The sequence below is a fragment of the Pagrus major genome, chromosome 17, assembly GCF_040436345.1.
Source record: "Pagrus major chromosome 17, Pma_NU_1.0".
In the NCBI taxonomy this organism is placed as follows: Eukaryota; Metazoa; Chordata; class Actinopteri; order Spariformes; family Sparidae; genus Pagrus; species Pagrus major.
The window spans coordinates 27,107,845-27,133,093 of record NC_133231.1 but is presented as its reverse complement, the minus strand read 5'-3'; the positions used below and the strand labels follow the sequence as shown (position 1 = coordinate 27,133,093).

The following is a 25,249-nucleotide window of genomic DNA, read 5'->3' as shown; positions in this document are numbered from 1 at the left end:
CTTGTACTCATACCCAACCCTGTGGATGTCTGCTTTCAAAAGGGCTCGTATGGAATGATTCATATGCTAATGGTTCTTGGGTAATGCTTTTATTAGGATACTTGTTACCTTGTCAAAGGATTTTTGTCAAGATGCAACAAGCCGCTGAATGAAGATGATTTGATTTCACTTGACTTGCATTTATTTTTTAATCACCAGCTTGACACAAGAATAATAACATTTCGTACAACACATCTAAGTGTTTTTGAGCAAAGTAACAGTGGAGCCGTGTGTGGGTGTAATCTACACTCCAGTGTGTGTGTGTGTGTGTGTGTGTGCTGGTGTTTAGCCAGATTACCTTTATTTTTCCTTCATGTGAGTCTGAATAAGCACTGTTGTGTTGTGTTCCCGGCACTGCAGCCCCGGAGGGAAGACTGTAACAGCGTGAGGCCCGAGGACTGGAATCCCCGAATCCCTGTGGGCATTTCCCCTGTGAGCAAATAACTCCACCCTCCTCAACCCTTACACCGCCACCACCACCCACATAAATGCACACATTCTCATGGATAATGCACACACTGAAGCATATCATCTCCTAACATGCAATTCCTTGTTATTTCAGAAGCATTAATAGGAGCAACATGTGAATTTATCGCTCAGGTGCATGGCTAGTATCAGCATTTTGATCTGTTAATTTTTCAAAAACTCAAAGATATATATATAGAAGAGTAGCATTACTTTGTTTTACATTGTTACATAGCTTTAAATGACACTGATAAGTAGATCTGGATCAAATAGAGCTTTAGTTTGTGTGTGTTTTAGCCTAGTTTGGTATAAAAAAGTCTTGAAAAATAAAGAAAAGTAATGTTTGTCAGTTACAAAACACTTCTAGAAAAATACATAAATATCATAAATCTACAGTTGACTCAGTCCAGGCACACAATCAAAATCTATCAAATACAAAGGAAAATTCGAGGACATATCTGGCAGATTTTTGGCAGAGTTTTAATTGGAAATGTGTACGATTTTGTGTAGGATTTTTACCTAATTTCCTTTGTCTTCACTCGATCAACCAGGTGAAACCGTCGCCTCTGCCCAGCGAGTGGAACGGCAAAACAGAGAGCTGCATCCTCAACATCAACTCCACCATCTACGATGAGATCCAGCAGGAGATGAAGAGGGCCAAAGTTTCCCAGGCGCTGTTCGCAAAGGTGGCTGCCTCCAAGAGCCAGGTACTGAAACACACACTAAACAGCTCACTGAACAAAAAAGAAGGAAGAAGGTTTTCTGCACATCCAAAGCTCTGATGGCAATATACCAACTAAATTTTCTGTTAGCAGCTTCCCAGTCATTGTCTTCCTCCAGAAAACCAAACAGACAATTTTGGTTCAAGCTTCAATACAAGCAAAACACAAAGAGCTTTCTGTCTTTTTTCACCATTGAAGTGAAAATATATCATGAAACATGGTCTTTATTCAGTATCCAACATCGAGTCTGTGAAAATCATTTTGTCAAACAAGGATTTCACTTTCTTTCTATTGATTTAAAAGCAGCATGATGTACAAATACTGTTAATCATTTCACAAGATCTGACTTTGTAAAGTAGCTCTTACAGCGGTATCAATCCGCGATAAATCCAAAACTGTATTACTAAACCTGCATACAAACGACACATGGCTGATGAATGTCTCGCAAAAATTAAAGCAAGAGAATAGAGATCATTTAGCTTTGAGACTGTCCCGTTGATTTCCAAACAAGCAAATTCTTGAGCTGACACCCACATCAGTTTATAGAGAGATAAAGATACAATATTTAACACAAGATACACTTGACATGAAACAGTTAAAGGTAAAAGAAGTAATAACCATCAAACCCCAACTGAACTTGCCTCAGTGCATCACCGCGATGATTTATCGACATAATGACACATGTCCTCTTTATTGTGGGTTTGGAGTTTAGCAGTCGACACTGTTTCAACACCAAACAAACCTGTTTATATTAGCTCCGCTCAGTAAGACGATGGGGCCCCTGTTATCTTCTCCCAGAGAGCAGGGCGCTCACACAATACAAGCCTGTGTGTGTTGGAAACACAGCACCAGTTTAACTCTTTATTAAAAGTAATTTAAAAAATGTCGCACTAAGGAGTTATTATTAAAGGTTTTCATGTGTCTGTCGGAGGCAGAGTTGGGAAGATTTCCACAATTGTGCTTGATGAAGAAGATGGGGGGGAGAAATAGATCACCAAGGGCGGAATAATCTAGAAATATCTGCAAAGGCTTTATTTTTTTCTTGCTGATTAGGATGATTATACCCCCAGATAGCTTTGTTTTACCAAATTGCAGTTTGATGCACAAACCACTGTTTTTGTTAAGGAGTTCAAAGACTCCTTGGAAGGATGGAGAAAGAGAAAGGGGGAGAGCGAGGCGGTCGCAGCATTAACTCGCACATGTCTCTCTCTTCTCAAATGAAGGTTTGTCTGGGAACAGGTTTCCACCCTGCCTTCTCCACCTCACTCCCATCTTTCTGTCTTGCCCCTCTACCTCTCCCGTTCCCCCGATTTCTGCCTCTCTTTCACGTTCCATTCATGGCAGGCGGGTGTGAATGTGAATTGAGCAGCAGATAAGAAGTGTGCTAATTATGCCTGTGAAAGGGGGCCTGGGAGAGCACTTATCTCTGGCTCCATCTCGTAATGGGCGCTCCCCGGGCAGCTGGTCTCCCCCCTTACTACCCAGCCGGCATTGCCACAGCTACCGGCACCGCCAGGCCAGGCCTGCTCCTCCCCATCAGGACCCCTGAACTCTGACAATCAGAGACCAGCACCCAGTTTTCAGTCTCTGTTTCCACACAACTCCTCTAAAAATCCACCAATTGCCTTATTTCTTTTTTATTTGAAGTGGGATAAGGTTGTAGTTTTACCTATTTAGTTTTATAAACTGTACCTTCAGTGTTTTGTCTTTTGTCCCTTCCATACATACGATGGGAGCTGTAGGATTCCTATGTTATAGAGAAGCAGTAGAGCTGCAACAAATATGTTTATAAACAGAACATTAATGGAAACTATTTTGCTATTCAGTCAATCATTTGAGTCATTTTGCATTTTATTGACCAACAATTGATCAAGAATGTAATAACTCGATTAATCAATAATGAAAATAGCAGGGATGCACGACACAGATTTTTTTCCTGCTGATACAATAACTGATAATTACTTGCTTCTCACAGCCGATACTAATAACATAAACGATTACTTCACATTTTTGTATTTTAAAAAGAAGGTCTCAGGAAAGGGAGGTGATGCTGGTCTTAAGGTACCCGAGTGTAGATGTTAGTTGTCTATAAAAAATACAAACAAAACGTTTTTTCAGAACATTAAATTGCTGCTGAGGTTAGCTACTTGTTTATTTAAAAAGAAAAATATTTCTTCAAAAAAGGACATTTTTGCTAGAATACCAGGTGTTGAGTGTGTCACTGTAAATTGTTCATGGGCTTACTTTAGTGTGAGTCAGTCAGCCAGGAAGAAAGGGAAAATGTATATTTAAACGACATGTTGTAAATGACAGCTGAAGCTTCGCAGGAAGAAAATAACCAGCATCCAAGCCTCGGGTAGAGCACCATGCCAGCAGAGACTGCTGGTACTGGGGTTGGAAGTGCAGTGTGGATATGGTTGGTGATGAGGATGGAGGATGGGCTGGACTGGCAGCATGCCCATATGGGGTCCGGGGAAATAATCGTGGGGGGAGGGTGTGGAAGAGGCCTCATCACTAAGGCTGGCACCATCCTGTCAGCTTGGTGTGCAGTTCAACCTCTGCCTCTTCAGCTCAGGCTTAGGATTTCCCAGCATGCTTACGCAAGCACAGGATCAGGTGACCAGGATCTGTCGGTGTCAGTCCTGTATATGCGCGGGTATTTCTGCACCATGTAGTGAATCTTAGCGTATTTAGCATTAATGTACAGCGTATTTATCTCATTCGCAGAGAGACGGATGATACAATGAGAAGGGAAGTAGAAGAGTGATGGAGATTTAAAGGAGAGAAAATGGAGATGTGAAGGAGGTCAGAGGCAGTAGTGGTCCTCTGGGTAGAAAGCAGTAAACAGGAGTTTACTGATTGCTGAGATGTGTGTATATACTGTATGTAGATGTTTGTGTGTGTGCTTTTCTGTGCATCAAATACGGGTTTATGTGCAGGCACATTTGAACGTGTGTGTGTGTGTTTGGGGGTTCCTGGAACGCAGCCATCCTGTCCTCTCCTAGGGCTCGTAACCACAGCAGGCCTCAGCCACCCTTTAACTGCCCCTCCTCTCTCACATATTCAATGTTGCATTTCAATCACTCTTTTACTGCCACATATTCAGCGTAGTAACTATAGAGCAGTGAATCTAACCCAAGCCATATTACTTTATCAGATTAATGGTCGCCATTCACTTCAAGTCTGGGCACACGTATTTTTTTTTAAGTAATCCATGCAGCAATTCTGATTTATTAGGACAGATATCACATTCACTCTTTGATAAAATCCGAGTCATTATTCATGATCCAGTCCTCAGTGATTCTAACTGATCGACCTGCTCCAAGACTGCTCCATCTCAATTTAGCTTCAGAAGATGTCAGACTTGGAGAAAACATCTGCGCGCTAATGTTTCAAATCCAGCGACGGCGCTGCCAGAAGTAGCTTTACTCGCCAAACGGCCCATTTCATTTTAGCCTGCAGAGGTGGAAGCTACGATCTGGATAGCCTGGAGTCGATGTCAAAATTATTAACTGGCTGAGTAGAACTAGGGCGCTATCCAGCAAGCTACTGTGCTTTGTTTTCATCCACATTAACAGGGGAGGCTAGCTGTGTTGGCTAGCCTGGCAAAGAGGGCGGCTAATGTTCAGTTGAGCGATGGGAGGTTAGCCGAGGGTGGGGCGGAGCGGGTTGGGGGCATTCCTTTGACACGACTTTTATGTCCAAACATCCTCGACACTTCCTGAGAGGAATTGCGCAACGGATAGAATCAGAGTCCCTGCTGTCATAAAACAAGCACCCTGGGAGTCCTGCGCACGGCGGGGCTCAAAGCCCTCCGACTCCTCAATGACCAGAAGAGTACAGAACGCAGTCACCGCCACCAACACCGCCCTCTCTCCCCATCTCTTTCTCTCTCTGCTTCTCTCTCACTCGCTCATTCTCCCCTGGAAGAGGCTACGCTAATTAGCCAGGCTCTAATGAGACAGAATGGCACTGATCTGGTCCGCCGCTGCGCCACCGGGGGGGCCGGGCAGGGGGGCTGGTGCAGTAGGGGGGAGAGGGGAGAGCGAGGGGGGAGGTTGGTGTATGCCATCTGTCACCCTGCACCCGCCTGGCACGGCAGTCCCTGGAGTGGAGGGGTGGGGGGGTGGTGGTGATGGTGGTGGTGGAGGGGGTGAGTGCCTTGTTGGTCTGGAGAGGTGGGGGAGTGGGTGGAGGTGGTTGGAGGCGGGTGGGGGACACTGATATGAGTCGGAAGGGAGTCGGATGACAGAATAAACTGGAACGACTTCCGTCATGTTTGAAAAATGACTAATTTCCCGTTCGAGGTAGAATCAGCTTCGTGGTCCTACGTGTTTTATTGGGGCTCAAACGCTTTTCTCATCTTAAATCTCAGATCTTTGGCACCCAACCAGACCAGACCCGTGACACACACTCACACACGACACACACACACACCACTTCTATCACTCTGCTCCATCCAATGGCTGTTTAACAAGAGGGGCAGATGGCTGACCTTTTGGGTGTCTGTTTCTAGATTGTGACCGTTCAGAGGTTTGTCTGTTACTGAGAAGCCACTTGGGGTCAGTGTGTTAGAAGTCATGTTTTGCATGAAGAGTTGTGTACAAATGGCATTAAATGGCATCCTAGGATAGTAAGATTGATACAGCGAAGATGTTTTCAGATGCTTTTTAATATCAGGAACTGCTGGGGGCTGTGTGTTGGAGCAACACAGTGAAATTTTGCTCCACTTTTCATAAGTTGTACTTTGTGTGCTCTGGGAGGGCAGGCAGCGAGATGTCTTCATTTTTTGTTTCACAGTTCTTCACACCTCTCTCTCCCTCAAATTAGGCAGATCAGAGCGAGCATATCAAAACCCCTAGGGATCTAAAAAGGCCGTGACTGTTTATTAATTGATTTATTTATTTATCTCCTGTGCCTGCTTGGTTATTAGGTTGCCATGGGAAACAGGCTAGGCCAGATCCTCTCTATTATTAAAGACACAATTTCTTGAACTGGAGACCCAGCTGTCTGAATAATTAATTTAGCGAATGAATTATCTTGCAAACGGTAAGTCTTCCCCTCCCTCTGAAATGAGCCTTTCTCTTATTGTTTAATGGACAGTGGAATTCCCACCAGCCTGTTTTCTCTCCGCTGCCTGTTTCATCGAACCCTCCTCCTCCTAGCAGGAGCTCGGGGTCTCACTGAGCATGCCCAGAGCACTTTGTGTCTCTCCTGCCATCTCTCTCACTTACGCCTTACATGCCACCTCTCACCCCATCTGTCTCCAATTGCACAGCCCACTCCCTCCTCCTCGCCTGCCTCCTACCCTGCAGTCCAAACTAGGAATCTACCCCGACTGTCAGGACTCCAAATCGTCTCTTCGTCATCACCTCTAATGCATTATTATATGACAAATGTCTTCTACTGTGGAGCAGGTGTTAGCCAGTTTGCTACTGAACTGAGCACCTCTCTAATAGTTCACCAGTCCTCCCTCAATGTTAAGTTCTCAAGGCCTAACCAGTGCTTAGCCTACTAGCCACATGCCTAACCTTGCTAGTCCTCACCTTGTGTGATAGCAGATGCTTCCCTTGTCCCAGTGACAGCATGTTGCTAGCTCTTACTTTGCTACAAATGCTCGCTAGCTAACCCTCTCCCACTGTCTCCACTTCTCCTGACAGACCACACAGGGCTTGTTCTGAGGCCCATTCTCGCTAATCTGATCAGGCAGGCAAATACGCCGGGAAAAGCGCTTTAATGATCCCCCTAATTACCTCAAGTCAATACCAACTGTATTATTAGACTCGGGGAAAATATTCCATTAGGGTGCCCCCCGTGGGAGTCCCCCCTGTGCGCGCTGATGTCACGCGCTGCGCGCCCCCTACGCTTGTAATTAATTTTATTTACACACTCAGGAATGCACAAGGTCGCACCTGCAGCCCGGAGCCGCCCGACTCGGCCCGCCTAATCAGATCTGTCATAATTATCATTCTGCATGCTTCTGACACACGCCGGGAAATATTTCAATTTAACTACAGCCACTAGCTCCAGCAGATGCAGTCTGAGAGAGAGAGAGTGTGTCTGTGTGCGTGCATACAGGAGTGTGTGTGACTGAGTGAGGGGGAATTGCATGGGGAGATATTAGGACCTATCCAAGTACTCATGCTGCTGCTTGTGTGCACTTGGTTTTGCTAGCATTATCCGCCCTCTCTGTCTTTCACAATCTCCTCTCTGTGTCCTTATCTTTCTCTCTCAAAGGGAAACTGACTTTCCATCCTCATCACTCTGTCCACACCATATTTTTCAGTCACTATTTTTACAATATACTGGATAGATTGAGCCTGGAGGAGGACGTATAAGATGCCTTTTCAGCCACGCACAGAGAGATATTTGAGATTGTGTGTTTATTTTGTTGCCACTTGTGTAAATATTCTATTTTAAGTTCAAGATGATTTTCCAAGTTGAACAAGACACACAGCCATAGCTCTGAATAAACAACTGCATATGAAGACTTTTTTGGGGAGGAAAATTTGTTCAGTTTCATTAGTATCTGAAGCAAACTTGTAGGCCAATTAAGAACACTTATTTAGCTGACATAGACAATTTGCAGGTTCTCCGCTATTTCAATCTCTAATTCAATAAGATCAGTCATGATTTATCAGCTTAATTACGCTTTGATATTAGCAATTAAACCCAAGCTTTGAATTAAATCTCAATCAAGCTCTTATAATTGATGGAATCAGACTCCATGTAGGTGCTCTCTGTGTTTGTAATGTTGCTGCCGTCGTTGTTTATCTCTAGTTCATCTTCAGCGTGTTTGTTGTCTTCTGTGCATTCATCCTCCATCTGCCTCGGCAGTATTGAACAGAAAAGATTATAAACAAGAGGTAAATTTGTGGTGGGAGAACAGTGTTTGAACATTCAGTGTGCTGTGCAGACAGTGCTGGTACCCAAATATCAGCCCACCACCAGGCTAAACTAGATTATGGTGCAATTTCAACTATACTAATATTTGATACAAAGAGGCACGTGTACTGTAGCATCATCAGTGACTTGATTTTCTGCCATTTTGTACACACAAACAAGCTGAAGTGCTTTTGTGGACAAAGAGAAACACAATTTCACTAGAATCTGATGTCTACTGATATTTAGAGACCATTTTCAAAAGATAAATTACGTTACCTTCAAATGTTTTGTTCTTTCTGTGGACAAATAATGAGCAAATTAGACATGCTCTCTTGTCTGTTTTCTACTGTTCTTGAGCAAGGCACTCCTCCTGCCGAAAATCCAACACATGTAGCCTGTTGTTGCACCGGGGAACTCCCAGGTTGTATTATTGTTACTATGCTATGTGCAGCTGTGTGTGAAGAACAACTTAGCTGGGAAAGAACAAAACGTGCAGTTAAAAAAAACACAGTAACCACACAGATGTTTAATGTGCTCCATTTTAGATGGACTGGTCATTTGCCTTTGGCTATTCTTTATGCTCCATCTGCCTCTATTTGGTTGCTCAAAAATTCCCTGCACACTTTATTGGTTCGGCAGCCATGACGTAAACCGCCACACAGAACTGGTCGGTATTGTTTCTGGGAGCAAGTGCTGACACAGAGAGGGCCATTTCCTGCATAGTCATGCCTAGCCTCCACAATGTGTGTCGTGTTAGCTGTCAGTCTGTTATTGTTGTCAACTCGCTTATTGTATCTGAAAAGGTCGCGACCCCTCTTCAGAAAACGTTCACTGTTTGGCTGAGACTTCTCCATGTCGCAGCACGAATAGAGATTAATTGTTTGGCATGTATGATTCAGACTAGCAAATTTCTCTCCTAAAGCTCAGCCACTGACATCCTCACAAAAGAGGATGGTGACACAATCTGGCAACCACAATCTGGAAGGCATCCACTCTGACAAGACATCAGAGTCGTATCACCGTGATTTAATAACAAAAAAATATATATTTTAAAGGCAAGTTTCGAACGATTCAGATGACTCAGTTTTTTAATCCTCGGAAGCTTTCCTAGAGAGAGAAGCGGCTTCCTCGTTGGTACACATGAGAACTAGAAATTTCATCATCCATTACTGTGGTCACAGATCCAACAATCCTTAGGGCCTGTCTGTCATTTCAAAAGATGTCCGTTTGATCCGTCTGTTTGTAGTATGCCAACTTACGAATGCTCAGGACCAGCGTGTGATTTGGAATCAGATGGCGAGGTTATGAAAAATGATGCAGAGGTAAATAAAAATGTGGCTTAATAAATTCAACTCTTTGATCACCATATGGGAAACAGCCTTAGATACGGTGTAAACAGGGAGAATATTTTTAGAAAAATGTTAATTTCCTTTATCTGTAACTAATTATTTTTCCTCTACAACCACGTGAAATATTTAATATGTTTATACCCTCTGCTGTCTTGTGCGTTATTTTCCCTCGATGACGTCCAGTCATGTTGTTGACGATTGAAATGGTGAGAGAGGCGAGGTTGTGACCGCTGGATCGCTGGCTTGAATTCCCAGAATTGATGGGATTGAGTAAAGGTGGATTTATGCTTCTGCATTAAGCTGCTTGAGATGCTGCGTAGCACCGACATGGTCCTTCTCAAAAACTGGAGACTTTATTAGAGACCGCATTGTAAACATTTTTCAAGATGGCGCATGTTCAACAAGGGCTCAGAAATCTTCTTTTATTTTGTATTTTGTGATCTAGCAAAGCCATTTCAAGCACAAACCTTCTCGTCACTGTGCTCTAAGTAAATGAAAGAATGCAAACACGATTAGTTTGGGTATATAATGAATGCACAGTTCAGTAATCTTCTCTTTTTCTCTAGCGAGACAAATTTGTATGTTAAGATCTAGCTAGCAGTCATTTTCAAACCTTGCCCTCGCAGTGATCATCTGTCTATCACATAGTCAATGAAAGAATATAAACATGATTACTTTGGGTATAAAATGAATTCACAACATAAGCATTGCTATTCAGCTAGTGTTGGAGTGGTACAACGATAATCGATGGGTTAAATCCTTCGTTGAACCATAAATTAATTCCTACACTTGAATCATTGATGGCGGGACCACCAGAACACCTCCACAGAGGAGCATAAATTTGGATTAACACTTGTCCCTCTGTTAACCCTCAGAGACCTAGCGCCTGACTCTCCTGTATTTATTTTGTTTTTCCTGCCCTATTCTAGCAATCAGCATCAAGTGCTGATCATTTGAATCAGCCGAAGTTAAAGTTTCCCAATTTTACATTTTCTCTGTCTGAGAATGGATGAATTTACTAGAATTTTTGAAAAACAGCAGTCCAAAAAGCCATTTTTTTCACTGTGAACTCAGACGAAACCCCAGGAAGTTTAGTTTTTTTATTTAAAAAGATGTACTTTGATGTTTTAGACTTCCTCATGAATTGTTGTCTACATCTGACCTTTCCTAAGCAAGTTACAGCCATCTTTTGTAATAATATCCTCCAAGTTTTTTTGTGAAAAACAGGTGTAATCCTGTATTTAATTTCCAGACCATGTAGATGTGTCCCAAAAGTTCAGAGAGTAAATAGAAAAAGTTATTAAATCCTAACAGTGACTTTTTCAGAGGAATATATTATCTGTTGAATATGAACAACAAAAGTAGCTCCAACCATCACCCGTCATCCCAGAGGAAGAAACTACGCCGGTGTCCTTGGCAAATAAATGCTTCAGAACTTGATGGTGCAATCACGTTCACTACGGAGCCCCTGAATGCCCAAACAAGACGTGTATGATACCACTGAAAAGCAGCAGCGGTTAAAAAATGATTAAACATTTAAAACAATGGCTATTTGTAGTCGCCGCAGGCTGTCTAGGTCTTTGAGGGTTATTAAAGGACTGAAGAGACTTATTTGGGAGAGTTTGGGTCTTTGCTCTCCCGACCTTTTTATCCGATGATACAAATGGCACCGCAATCATCTCTGTAAGCTATAAGTTCACTCCAGTGCTCGTGTTATTCCAGTAACATACAGTGTAAAAGTAATTGCTGAACAGCTTGTTGAGCAAACAACTTTCACTGACTGAAGACGCTAAAGAACAAATTGAATAAAGACACTAATAGATGAATGAATAGGACTGTGTGGTGTCATATTTTGTCTGCGAGCAGAGTACAATGAGTTTTTCACTTTATTTTTTGGCACCATTGCTGGCCTTCCAATTGCAGTTCAAATAAGGCCACTGACCCCATTTCCATTGCCCTATCTCCCTCACAGTACACCAAAGATTATTTGTACAGTCACTCAGAGCTGTTCTATTTGCATATAAAGACTTATTCGCCCCCCAAAAATCTGGCCCCGAATTGTGCAGTCAATTATTGCTTATTGTTGCGGGAGATCCACATATGCCCGAGCATCAGGAAGGTTTCAACACTCCACTGTCGTCAGCAGATGGGCGTCCACCAATGGCGTCATGTTTTTACAACACAGCACACGTTACCTTCCGTGGTGAACGCGCACGTGCAGCCGCCAGTTTGGCTCGCTCGGGGAGGAGAAGCATGTTATCGGCTGCATTTATCTGCATAGTGTTGTCTGCCAGTGCTGGGCCTCTGCCAGGTTCAAGGAGGAGGAAAGACAATAATGCATTGTCTTCCCCCTACTTTTAGCTCTCTCTCTTGTTCAGACACAGAAGAGGTTTGTCTGGCTGCCTCCGAAACGGTCCTGTCCTCCAACCAGCCAGCCACAACAATGGCGACAATCATTTCTTCATCTGTGATTTTTTGATGTGTCATCCAGGCCTCTTTTTTTTGTCCAAATGGTACAAATCCAAATGGTACTCGATATACTCGCATAGTCTGTTTCTGGGGTTGAAACTGAGGCATTATTTTTGGTCACGCAGTAATCCGAGGAAGGAGGGGGGAGAAACTCAAATGGCAAATTGATGGACATCTGTTGGCTTATTTTATTTATTTATTTTTGCAGTGGCCGAGGTCAGCCTCATGGGGCTGATAACAAGCAAATGAGATTAGGGGGAAGGTGTTGGCCAGGCCGTGTGACAGACCTCTCTCTCTCTGTCTGTCTCTCTGTCTATCTACTGTCTCACAGCGAAGCCAGTTGTTCATTTATGTTTCTCTGAGCCTCCATGTTGGGGGGTGTTTGCAGTGGTAGTTTGGTGGTAAATGGGTGGGTAGGTTGGGCGGTGAATACCATGCTGTTCACTGACAGAGCAGGCCTATGCTCTTATTGGCAGCTTGTGACTGCAGCACTCACATACACGGTGTACCGCATTGCATAGCTGGATGAATCTCATGCATGAATTCAACTATTGTGTTGCGAGGAAAATATTTTTATCAGAACAGCCGGTTTCTATTTATATCAGGACTAAACAATAGCTTGCTGAAGAGTTTATTACCCTTTTAATTTGGCACCTTATGACCCCAGAGCCCCATGAGCCTCTGGTCAGATCTGTGTCTGCTGTAAAACAAGAAAAGGCTGGTGGTTCTTGATTGCCAGTCCCGTTGTTTGAAACTAATTAATAATTAAGCAACGATGACCCGGAGGCAGCGGATTATTGTGCAATATTGTCGCAGGTGTGTGCCAACATAGCAAGATAATCCAATGGCTGTCAGTGCTTATTGCCTCAATGAACCTGTTTGCCGCATCTGTGAGTTCAACTGAGAGATGTATTTAGCATCAAAATAAACAGGGCTCTCTAGTTCATCACTTTGTGGCAATCTAGGTTGGGAGCACGCATCGGTTTACTCCGGTAGGTTAACTGAAAGGGCTTACCAGTATTTGTTTTTGTATTTGAGTTTTATGAGGACGTCGGCCAAATAAGCAACATTGTCATGTCCCAACTGATATCTCTTTGTTTAAAATAAGCACTGGAGAGTTTCTAATACAATCACTATTATACCTGCAGACCTATCAGGAGTTGTAGGATAATTTTCTACCAGGTGTAAACTGATACATTGGAGAAATTATGTTGGTTTTTCTTTCACAACAGCTACTAAAGTAGTTTTTTAAAACCTTCAATGATGTAGTCCTTTAGTATTTGATAAGTATTTGGCAGTGACTTTTGTCTGTCATCATGTCACACCACCTTAGAAGTAAGTAAACCCTGTCAAATAGGGCTGGGCAATACATTGATATTATATCGTTACCGTGATATGAGACAATATATCGTCTTAAATTTTGGATATCGTTATATCCTGATATGATGCAAGTGTTGTCTTTTCCTGGTTTTAAAGGCTGCATTACAGTAACCAGGCTGTTCTACTTGTTTTAATACTAAACATTGTATCAAAAATCGCACTGTAGTGATATTTTGTGAAAGTACCGATAGTCATCCCAACAATATTGTCACAATATCGATATCAAGGTATTTGGAAAAAAATGTTGAATCCTCACAAATATGAAGTGCTTTTGTAGAGGTTTCAAAATATCGAGATATATTGCGAAACTATTTGCGTCCCATAATAGTCTAAATTAATGCTGAAATTATTTTTGTTATCAATTCATGTGTTGGTTAGTTTTATAGATAATCTTTTCATTGTTTAGTTTAATAAAATGTCACAAAATGATGAAAAATTCCCATCACAATCATTTTAAATGATTTTGTCGATAAATGTCAAAAAATAGAGAAAAGTGCAGGCCATAACTTCCTACATCTCAAGTTGACATTTTTACATTTCTCGTTTTTGTTCGACCACCAGTCCAAAATACAAAAATACAGTATAAAAAAAGTTTGGGGTTTTTTTTGTCTTTTTTTTTTTACAATTAACTAATTTTTCAATGGACTTTGGCACAACATTAAGCCAATAACATTAAGTGGGAAGCACTCAAAAGAAAAACAAACAAACAAAGTAAGTAAAAAATGAAAGTGATCTCACCACCAAACCGACAAAATAGTCCTGACATACCATCGGCTTATGAACCTGATGTGGCCAACATGTTAGCAAACACTTGTCTACAGTCGCATCCAGCAGACACAGAGCAACAACGATGTGACCGGTGTGAGTTCTCCTCTTAGCCAGACACTTGTTTACTGTGTCTGTCGTTCTGTGCTCGTCTCTGATGGTTTGCTGGAAGTGGCTGCTTGTGGTTTTGTGCAACGACAGTTGATGAGAGGTGTGAGACACACATTCCTACCTTGATTAAAAAAGAAAAAATGTGAATACCGTTTCTGATATGAGTGTGTGTTTGCAGTAAGTGATAATCAATCTCATCAGTCACAGACTTTCAATAGTCTGGTTCCTGTCTACGGTTGAACCGTGACTTGAAAAAAATGTCTTTACTGTACGAGAGTTGTTGTGGAACACGTCAAAAGTCAGCGTGTACTTTATTCTGTGTTGGCCAACAACTGGGCCTCTTCTGAACTACCTGTTCTATTTATTTATAGAGAGCCCTTAATGATCTTCAACAAAACACAGAGTACACTGGATTGAAGAGCCCTAGATTTTTGTTTTCTGGACCGTGTTGGAACACTTTAGCAGCAGGGGCAGCAACTTCCATGATCCAATCAAGAGCGGTTGGTGCTTGTCAGCTGCGGTGGAGAGGCTCGACAAATTACATTAAACAATAAAGAGGAAAACAGATTTGCAGCAGTATGATAATGTTGAACGGGAATGTTGGACATAAAATCTTGTTGGTTTAATCAGTCTTATAAAAGAGTCATCATATATAAGTCAGTTTTACATCCAATAAATTCCATGCTACTTTACATTTGAGAAAAAATATGTTTTATGCATTTTCTCTTTCAGTTTTTTTCCTTTTAACTTTTCTTTACAACATGCAGTCAAACGACTAACTTCTCTCACTCTCTCTCTTTCAATTTCTCACCATGTCTTTCTCTCCTCCCTTTATCCCCGCTGCCTCTGCCTGGCCTGTGGAAGCAATGCAATTAGACAAACACAAACAAAGCTCTTGAAAGTGCCATGGAAAATGCTGACTGTCCACTGTCCACAGCGCTGGCCGGGAGCAGAGCTAACTGCTGTTTGACGTGCATCACACAAAAAAAACGTTTAGCAAATGTTCGTCTGATTCTTCCTTCGGCTCCTTCTATGAAAGTTAAATGTCAGCTCAGAAAAACTGGAGTAAAAAAATAAAAAAAGAAGCCACGCAGACAAACATTCACACTTGTGAACTAATAAACTCTCTGTACTTTATTTCATCAAATGGACTTCCTGGCATTGAAATGGAGTTCACGTCGTGCCTTTGTTTGATTGGCTCTGCTACTTTGGGTTTAATCCTGCTGGTTTGGGGAGTGTTTGAGTTGGATTACTCCATCGTTGGGCCGGGGTACTGTTTCTCTGGCTTTGACAAGATGGTGTGTGGTGGTTTGTGTGCGTCTGTTTGTGTTTTGTGTGTGTGTGTGTGTGTGTGTGTGTGTGTGTTCTCCCTCACTACCGAATCAGCTGAAACCACAGACAGCCCAACTGGAGCGCCGTCCAAATCCCTCTGCATGCAAATTAAAAACGCAACAATAAACGTGGCAAAGGAACAAGGTGGGCACGCAGGCTTTATGGCCCCCTCTACCCGCTCTCCTCCCTCTCTCTCTCTCTCTCTCCCTCTCTCTCTCTCTCCCCCTCTCTCCCTCTTTATGTCTCTCTCTCTCTTTCTCCCCCTCTCGGCTTCCTCCAAAACCCCTCCTGGGTTTGATGTGGCTTATGGGAGGAGTTGGAACAGGGGACAACCAAACTGCTGAGTTATCTCTTGCATGCAGTGTGGCGGCGTGGCTCTGCCCTCTGTGTGTATGCATGTGTGTGTGTGCGTCTGTGTGCGGACCAGCAGCGCGGTGTAATCCTGTGGAAATGAAAGGTGCTGCCGCGCACTGGCCGGGAGATTACAGCGACGCTCTGTCACGCTGCCAGGACAGACCCGGCTGAGCGAGTAGCCCTCTGTAACACACACACAGTCACACACACCTCGCTGCTTCTCTTTGACGCTGCGTTTCCTCCTCGCTGGTTTCACTCCACGGCCGTCCCTCCTTCTTCATCCACTCTTGTCCCTTTACGGCTCTCTTGTCGATTCACTACAGCTTCATCCCCCAACTCCTTTTCACACTCCCACAGAGCACTACAGTGTGTTATTCCCCTTACTCCCACTCACACACACACACACACAAACACACACACACAAACACATTGGCCTGCTGAGGTTGAGGTCGTCACGTCTGAGCCCGAGAGGCCACGTCACTCAGCCCCCGCGGAGCCCTTCTGTCTGTACAGTCGTGAATCTTCACTTCGTCACTCAGCTCGATGAACAAACACAAACACATGTTTGAATCACAGAAACAGTGAAGAGTTTTTGTTCATTGTATTTATTTTATAACATCTAACTCTCATCTGTAATATGAAATTTAGCCCTAGTCTCAACCTGATCTCAATCAAACAAGTCTTGACTCAAATTATTTTTTTAAATGGTTTCGTGAGAACAGAAATAAAAGAAGAGGAGGGGACATTGTTGGCACTTAAACTTAACCAACAAACATGTTAATGATCAATTAATCTGTTCATAGTTCATATACTGATAGCTATAAAATTGTGAAAACTGAAGATTATATTTTCCCAGAGCCTTATGTGATGTGTTTAAATCACTTGTTTCGTCCAGTTAATGGTCCAAAAGCCAAAATTTTATAGATGATTATCGTAAAAGACACAAAACAGCAGCAAATCGTCACAAATGAGCAGCTGGTGTCGGGCAAAAGTTTGCAATTTTTGCTTAAAAAATGTATTTTAAATTTGATTAATTATCAGAGTTTGCTGTCAATTGACTAATTGTTTCTGCTCCATTCAAATCAACGTAATGTTATTACAAATATGTTCTTACTTTGTTATGTAATTGTGTAGCAAGTAAATGCAAAATTCCATGTTAATTTAAGAAACAGTTTTACACACATGCAAAAAAAACCTTTTTTATAGTATTCAGTTACAGTTCACCATGAAACAGTATCTCAGCTGTACTTTGCACATGTGTAATTCTGTGCAGTTGTGCAGCTTCTACCATACAAAAACAATCTAAAACTACAAGTTGGTTACAAGTGACTTCATGCTACTTTTTGTCCTGAACCTCCAGGAATGTGTCAGACTCTCAGACTGTTTGTCTCAGTCGTGAAGGTCAGACTCATTGTGCACCCACCGTATTGATGAAATAAAGCATTTCTGATTGCTGTTCCCTCAGCTCTGTCTTTCATGGCCCTCTGCTGGAGTGTTTCAAACATGGGAGTCACTCGTTTCCTCCCAAGGGTGCTGCACAATATGCGAGTGTGTGTTTCTCGTCACGTTAAATTGTTCCTTCCTGCTGTGTTGCTTGACCTTGGCTAATTCACATCTTCATCTTCAGCTGCGGCAGAAATAAACATACAGACTGCAGGTGCAGCTATTGTGAAACAGCAGGCTGTTGTGTTTGTGTGAATTCTTACTTTTATTTTGATTTATATTTTAGAACTGGAGGCTGTTTTTGCAAAACATCTTTCTCAATAATTTTAATTACTTAGATCATTTGAAATGGTGTTACATTGGATCTTTGTCATCGCACTACTTTGATGTTTTCCTCAGAACATTTGGATGTGCAAGTCTTTCTGTTACTCGTATCTATTTCAACACCAAAAGAGGCATATTTAACAACCTGGTTCTGCTCTTAGTAAAGCACTATAAAACTGATTGACTGTGTGAGCCAGCTTCTGTACTCGTGGGTCTAAAATTACCGGCAGTTGTTTTTTGACCTGTGTTTGCATTTGAGTCTGAACACCATGCTTTACTGACATACTCACTCCCTCTCCGTCTCTCCTTCTCTAATCCTTCCTCCAGGGCTGGCTCTGTGAGCTGCTGCGTTGGAAGGAGGATCCCTCTCCAGAGAACAGGACGCTCTGGGAGAACCTCTCCATGATCCGCCGCTTCCTGAGCCTCTCCCAGGTCGAACGCGACGCCATCTACGAGCAGGAGAGCAGCGCCGGGCAGCAGCACCACAACGAGCGGCCGACGCACCTGATGCACATCTCAGCCGACCAGCTACAGGTGAGCGTGACGGTTTCACGTGCACGGCTCGGGCATCACACTTCTCCTTAAACATTAGTTTAAACTAATGTGTTCTGATGGAACACTGTTGACAAGTTTATAATGAAACATAAACACATGACCACAGAATTCAACACCACACGCTGGGAACTGTACTTGTTTCTGAAAAAAAAAAACTTGTTTATCTCATGTAGGAAGCACAGATGCATAAATACAAGTTTTAACTTGTGACGTGTACCGTAATCACAGACCCGACCCTGTTATTCATGTTGGAGCTGAAATTTGATTAATCCATTAGTCGATGAACAGAATGTAATTCTGCAACTATTTTGACAAAAAGCCAAACATTCACTTGTTTTAGCTTCTCGAATGTGAGGATTTTGCTGCTTCGGGTGACAGCAAACTGAATATATTTCAGTTTTTGGTCTGTTGTTTGGCCAAAACGAGCAATTTAAGGACGTCAACTTTGGATGTAGGATATTGAAATCAGAATTTCTCTCTATTTTTTGATATATATAAATAATCAGTAATTAAATAGATAATGTAAATAATTGTTAGTTGTATTTATATAAACAGGCTGCAGTGAGACACAAAACAAACTGCTTCCTGTATTTGTGCATATTTTCCTGCTTTTTCTGAAGTTTTATATTAAAAAAAACAAATGAATAAAAAAGCTAATTTCTCCCCTGTTCATTTAATCTCAACTAATTTTCCAGGAATTTGTAATAAACAACACTTTGTAGTTTTTATGAACTCTTGTTAATTAGAAACACAGCAACACTTGAAAGTTCCTCCTTTCCAGCAGAAAAAGCTGTTTTCAAAGATATCATTAGCCTGAACTTATTTAAAAGAGCTGCCTTATAAAAAGACATCTGGCAGATGAATGAAATGAAAATAACACACAGGCTCGGTTAACGGTCGAAGTATCTTAATGAAGTACAATAATACTTCTATTAAAAGTCTGAGCCACAGCTGAGTGGTTGATTAGTTATTTGGTTACTCCCAGACATGGCCAGTGTTTCACAAAGGCTGCCATTTAGTGGATATAAATAAGGTAATAGGATTTCTTTTACAAATCAAATCCAGCAGCAGATATGGAATGAGGAAATTTTGTTCATACTTTGCATGCAAACAGAAAATGGTTGTAGATTGATAAAATAGGATTATTTCTGATTTAATGATTCAGTTTTAAACTGTCCATAAGAGACTAGTGTTTAAATATTTCGTGCGGGTCCTTCACTAATACGATGCATTAGCCAAATTAGCTCACATTTGCTCAACAAGAACTATCATAGCTCGGTATATTGGTACAGTAAAAATCACATCTTTGGGTGCATTTATGCAGCTGGCGAGCAGAACGAGTCCCTGCAAAGTGCTGTTTTGCAAACTTCATTATGAAACACCTATTCTACAGTGTCTGACTCAGAAATGAAAATAAAAGAGCACCCATTTTGCGGGGTCAATAGGGACCACGAGTTGCCCACTCACTCCCTCTCCAACCACACAATGAGACATTTTACAAGTAATGTGTCATGTGTTTACACTAACGGGATTCTGACGGCCGAGTGAAAGCCATCGATAGCATTCTCACACTGCAGCAAATCAGCCAGACCATCGCAACGAGAATTGTGCACAGGGAGCTTGTTTATCACTGCCAGGCAATAGAGCCTGATAAGCAGCAGAGGCTATAATAGAGAGGCCAGTTTCCCACTGTGTGCAGGGCTGATTGTGTCTTTTCACTTCGTGTGTGTGTGTGTGTGTGTGTGTGTGTGTGTGTGTCTCCACGAGTGTTGCCTCTCCCCCCACAATAAGAGACACAATCTCTCACTACCAAAAAAGGAAAAAAAATCATATCTGCAGAACTGATTACATTCAATGAGATATTACATGGAAAATTCCTTCAACCAAGTGCCTGTTCTATACACAGCGGGACCATTTTTCCTCACAACTCAATTGATTTTAATGAAAGGCCTTATTAAGGCGCCGATAAGTGTTCACTGATAACATCCCCGTCTCCTTTCTCTTCCCCTTTTTTCCCACTGCAGGCTCAGCCACCCCAGTCACAGCAGCAGCACCACCAGCCCTCCCTGTCCCAGCAGCACCCCTCCCAACCCCTTTTGTCCCAGCAGCCTTTGCAGCAACTGCAGCCCACCACCGGCCCTCGATTGCCGCCTCGTCAGCCCTCCACCGCCTCTCCAGCCGAGATGGAGGATGACGGCAGCCGCGGAGGGAGCATCAAGTCCCGCACCTGCGGAGGGAAGATCTCCCTGGAGGCTCTGGGCATCCTGCAGAGCTTCATCCAGGACGTGGGCCTGTACCCCGATGAGGAGGCCATCCACACCCTGTCGGCCCAGCTGGACCTGCCCAAGCTCACCATCATCAAGTTCTTCCAGAACCAGCGCTTCTACGTCAATCACTCAGCCAAGGCGCTCAAAGAGCCCAACAACAACAACGGCACCACAGCCACCACCAACACCAACACCAGCAGCAGCAGCAGCAGCTCGGCCTTCGAGGAGGAGCTGACGGACTTCAGGGAGAGCGGAGAGCTGCTGAAGGAGCTGGACGAGAGCACGCAGACCAACAGCACCATCTTCTCCATCAAGATGGAAGAGCAGCTGGCCCGAGGCGCCGAGGCCCAGTCAGAGATAGAACACGAGGCCAAGGAGTAGGACCCCCCCCCCCCGTCTGAACATGTACTGAGAGTTTTCTTGTGCACACACACAGACTGATGACTGTGCTAAATGTAACGCTCCGGCCGACACAGAACCACCACACCGCAAATAAAGAAAAGTAGTGTTTTTAATCAGCCTGGACTATATGAGGAGTGTTTATATATATCAGTTGCAGACTGACAGGCTATGTGAAGCGAGTGTTCACACACTGGAGAGCCCATTTCAGACTCAAGTACTACTTTTTGGATTTTGTAAAACTTGTATTATTCACTGTAAAGACTGATGCATCATTTAAATAATCTGCACAAAAAATTATTCTAAGTATGTTGCCGTGGATATTTGCTGACTGCACTCTGTCTGTTGTTTTACACTGACTTACTTTATCTTTTTGAGCTACTGATTATATTTAAAAAGAACAAAAGTCCCCCTGGAGTTTGCTAGGACTTTGATAGGTGTTTACGTACGTGATGTTTAACTGGATTTTTTAAAAAATAGCAAATGAAATCAAGGACCAAGTGGTTGACAAGGCCTTAATTATGAGGTATCGAGTCTGGAGCCTGCTGGCAGATTAGTTATTCTTTTAAAAAGCGCATAATGTGATTATGGATCACTCCAAACTCTGGAACGCGATCACCCAGCCCAGGTGAATCTCCGAGAATAGCTCAGTCTTTACATATTATTTGTTAGGGAGGAAATATAAATATATATATATAGACATTATATTGTAACTGTAAAAAAAAATACAGTCTTAAAGAAACTATGCCAACAAATGCCTTGTACTATACGGCACTGCCGACGTTAGATTATTTTGCAAAACCTTTGTCACTGTAACTTTCTGAATTGCCACACAGTTAGAAATGTGAATTACACCATGTTTATGTTGTCCGACATTATTTATTTGCAGTTCATGCAGTGTTTCTGATGTAATTACTTTTTTTAAAAGTTTATGTTGCGTAGAGCTTTTTTTTAAAATTCCACCGATCTTTTTTCTATTTATAAATGTAATTTCGATGGGCAGTAAAAACAAAAAGTGTCTTAAACGTTTTAAATGGAGAAATGTGCTTTAAAGGTTGCCTATAAAAAGTGCTGTATGTCAACCAACTCATGCTACAAGCTTCACAATTAATGTTGTATGCAATTTTTACTATCATGCAAATAAGCTTAGGTAAAATGACTAACCTATAGAACACCTTAGAAAGAAAAACATATGCAATCTGTGTGAAAATCGATGTCTGCGATGTGTCTTCCTTTGGTTAACAATCCAACTCAAAAAGCTATTCCTGTATAAATATTCTGTATAAAAGTGTTTCTTTTTTATGAGTTTATTTCAATGAGAACACCAGTTATTTTGTTACGACTGACTGTTTTATAAGTGTTTCTCGGTTCCTTTCTGCAGAAAATGTTCTAACTAGAAGTGGTTATTGATTGTTAATTACACAATTAAACTGTTTGTATTGTACCACAGATTTTCTTGGCATTACCTTGACCACCAGACGAAGCGAGAGACGGAAAACAATGTGAATATCAGCTCCAGTTACTGACTCATTCAGCTGCAGTCACTGAACACGTTATTTGTAATAACTGTAAATATCACATCTTATGAATCATTGATTGTTTATTATTGTAAATATATTTGAAGTCTGTGCAAGAGCTCACCGTACAAAAAATTGAACTCAACGTTCTGTCGTGCCTCTTCCTCTCAGACCGACTGTACCTGAGCTCTTCTACTTGCTGAGTGTATCTGAAGCACCTGTGAAATCTGAAATAAATAAATGTGAGGTGTGAACACCTGTAAAAGCAAAAGCCCTCTGCAGGGAGTTAAGATATAAAACAGCACAGGTGTCCTGACCTTGCTGTGAACCCCAGGTGAGGCCAGGTGTCTGCACCTTTAGGAAATTACCCTCACCTGTTAACACCCTGCGTTATGTGCCAGCCAGTCTCGGCCGGCGTTCCCTTGATGTTCTGCTCTTTTTCTTTTTCATGAATAAAAAGCCAGAGTGTAACATTGTGTGTGTTCGGAGGAAACGAAAAAAATCACATAAAACAGATCATACAGAAGTGTCAGACATTCTCCAGCGGGTGTGGTTTCATCACGAGGTGTTGCGAGGTGAAAGAACACACGTGAAAAAAAAGTCAAGAGGCCCCATTAAGCTTCATTATTTCCTTGATTTTGACTTTACAAGCGACTTACTCACTGACAAACAGAGGTGAAGGCACCAACAAACAACAGGAACTCCAGCTAATACTCCTCCTCATTATCACTGTTTTCTTAAGGATCAGCCATATTTGCCTCCGCCTTAGAAAAGGTTTTTCCTCACAGATGGCTAATACTTTTCTATAACAGTGGTTGTCGATTTTGGAGGTGGTCACGAGAATATTTGTGGAGAGATTTCTGAGTGAAAAAGAGAAGTCTTTAATTCAATAATTGAGTAAATTATCCCCCCTCCCCCCCCCCCCCCCCAAAAAAAAATGGTCAGAAAAAAACTGACAAGCTGAAAAGGATCATAACCGCTGCCTCCTAACCGGAGAGCTCCAGTTTTTTGTGCTCAGTGCTGGAGTCTCTCCACGGGTGGGTATCATGGGTGACTGCTCAGAAAAGACTTGCAAGTTTTTAAACTCCCATCTCCATTAGGCTGCTCGCTCTCCACAGCATCAAACAACACTTCAAAGACTTTCCCCAGATGTCAAAATAGAAAATCATAATCACGACAAGAATGGCGACTGATGAATCACTGACTCTGTTGCTTATTTAAAAAAAAGTAGCAGGTTTCCCGGAAAGCGCTCACAGATGACGCCACATCATGCTGCGGTAACTCCACTTATGGAAAAAGAAAAAAAAAAAAAAAAAGGCCAAGCAGATACAGTATGTTGTTGTGATATTTGTGGATGTTCTCTGTGTCATAGCAAATAAACAAGTTTCCACATTAAGGTTCCCGTTGACGCACATGTGCTCGCTGAGGGTTGGGGAGGAGCTGCTGAGGTCAAAATGCCAAATAAAGCTTCAGTTCAGTCCCGCTGAGATTCACAGATATGTAGCTGTCAGAGGAGGATGTATATAATGCAATCCATTAATAGGTTACATTTTAAAGTGAAGCAATAATTTTGGTCATTAAAGATCCAGGGTGTTGAATTTAGTGGCATCTTTGCAACCAAATGAATACCCCTCACCTCAGTGGTAGCAAAAAACGAGGTCCTCTCCAGAGACGGTGTTCGGTTCGTCCGTTCTGGACTACTGTGGAGGTTCAACACGGCGGCCTCAGTGAAAAAGGGCCCGATCCCGCTGTAAGATATAAAAGCCTCATTCTGAGGCAACAAAATCACAAGTGATGGGGACAAAAGGGTTCAGATGAAACATTTTTTAAATGGTCTGTTTTTAGGCGATGTAATGAGGAGGATCATAAAACATCAGAGTAGATCAGAGCAGGGGAACAAAATTGCATCAAAATTAATTTAATCTCATTTGTTAGAAAACATCTCATGGTACAAGCTATTTTTAGGACATTAACAAATTTACACAAGCACATTTAACAAATTAGGCTCTTAAAGGTGCACTATGCAACTGTTTTACGGGCCTGTAAACAGACACAGAGCTCTTGGTATAAGGGAAAGCAGTTTGCAAAAGCAGTTTATGAGTTTTCGATGTACGTTAAGGCCGAAGACGAGGAGGGAAACATTAGAAGACCTTTGCTACAGTGGGCTGAATCCATACATTTTAATTGAACTTTACTGTCGATAGGATGGCTTTTAGCCGTTTAGCCTCGCTTCCAGTCAGGCCCGGTGGTCATTTGCAGTACTGCAGCAAAAAATTCCAGCCCAGATAGCATCATTATAAAAGAGACTTCTGTAAAACTGTTGACAGGACGCTTTGCAAACAGGTCCATTATGACTCTGTCTATTATGAATGTTTAATCCATGGAGGTTTTATATTTGTAAAACTGTCCTCGAGCTGAGAAAAGAGATTTAAAAATCTGTGACATCATTTTTTTAAAAAGTGGTGGGGTCACATCCTCAGCTTCCCCGGTGTAAATAACACCTATGGATTATACGCTAATGAAAACTCTTCCATTTCTGCCGATACATCCTCCTAAATCCTGAACACTGGACCTTTAACATCAACAGAACTACAGGTGGAAGTTTAAAACACTGAAACTTTGCTTAAAGCGACTACAAGGAACTTGTTTTGTTTGATTTGGGACAAAAGTGACAGTGTTTCTCTGCCAAAACAACATAATATAATTAAAAAAATAAAATTATCTAAAGAAAAATGTCCTCCCGCTTCTTTTTAACTTTGCCTGGGAAGATGGAAACAGGCTGCTCCAGTCTACACACAGAAAAGAAAAACTAAATAGAAATAGTCGTCTAAATCTTCTCGCTGATGGTTTCATTTGCTTATTTAGGTCATATA

The 25,249-nt window shown here is 42.1% G+C and overlaps 1 protein-coding gene across 1 annotated transcript in view; it reads left to right on the top strand.

The window, feature by feature from the left end:
* The window catches only part of satb1b (SATB homeobox 1b), a 63,400-nt gene extending 41,097 nt beyond the window's left edge, over positions 1-22,303 (top strand). The window contains exons 10-13 of the mRNA XM_073484570.1: positions 400-471; positions 1,056-1,211; positions 17,966-18,172; positions 20,218-22,303. Of these exons, the coding sequence (XP_073340671.1) occupies positions 400-471; positions 1,056-1,211; positions 17,966-18,172; positions 20,218-20,841 (1,059 nt within the window). The 3' untranslated portion in view covers positions 20,842-22,303. The remainder of the gene's footprint in view (positions 1-399; positions 472-1,055; positions 1,212-17,965; positions 18,173-20,217) is intronic.
* The last annotated feature ends 2,946 nt before the right edge of the window (positions 22,304-25,249 follow it).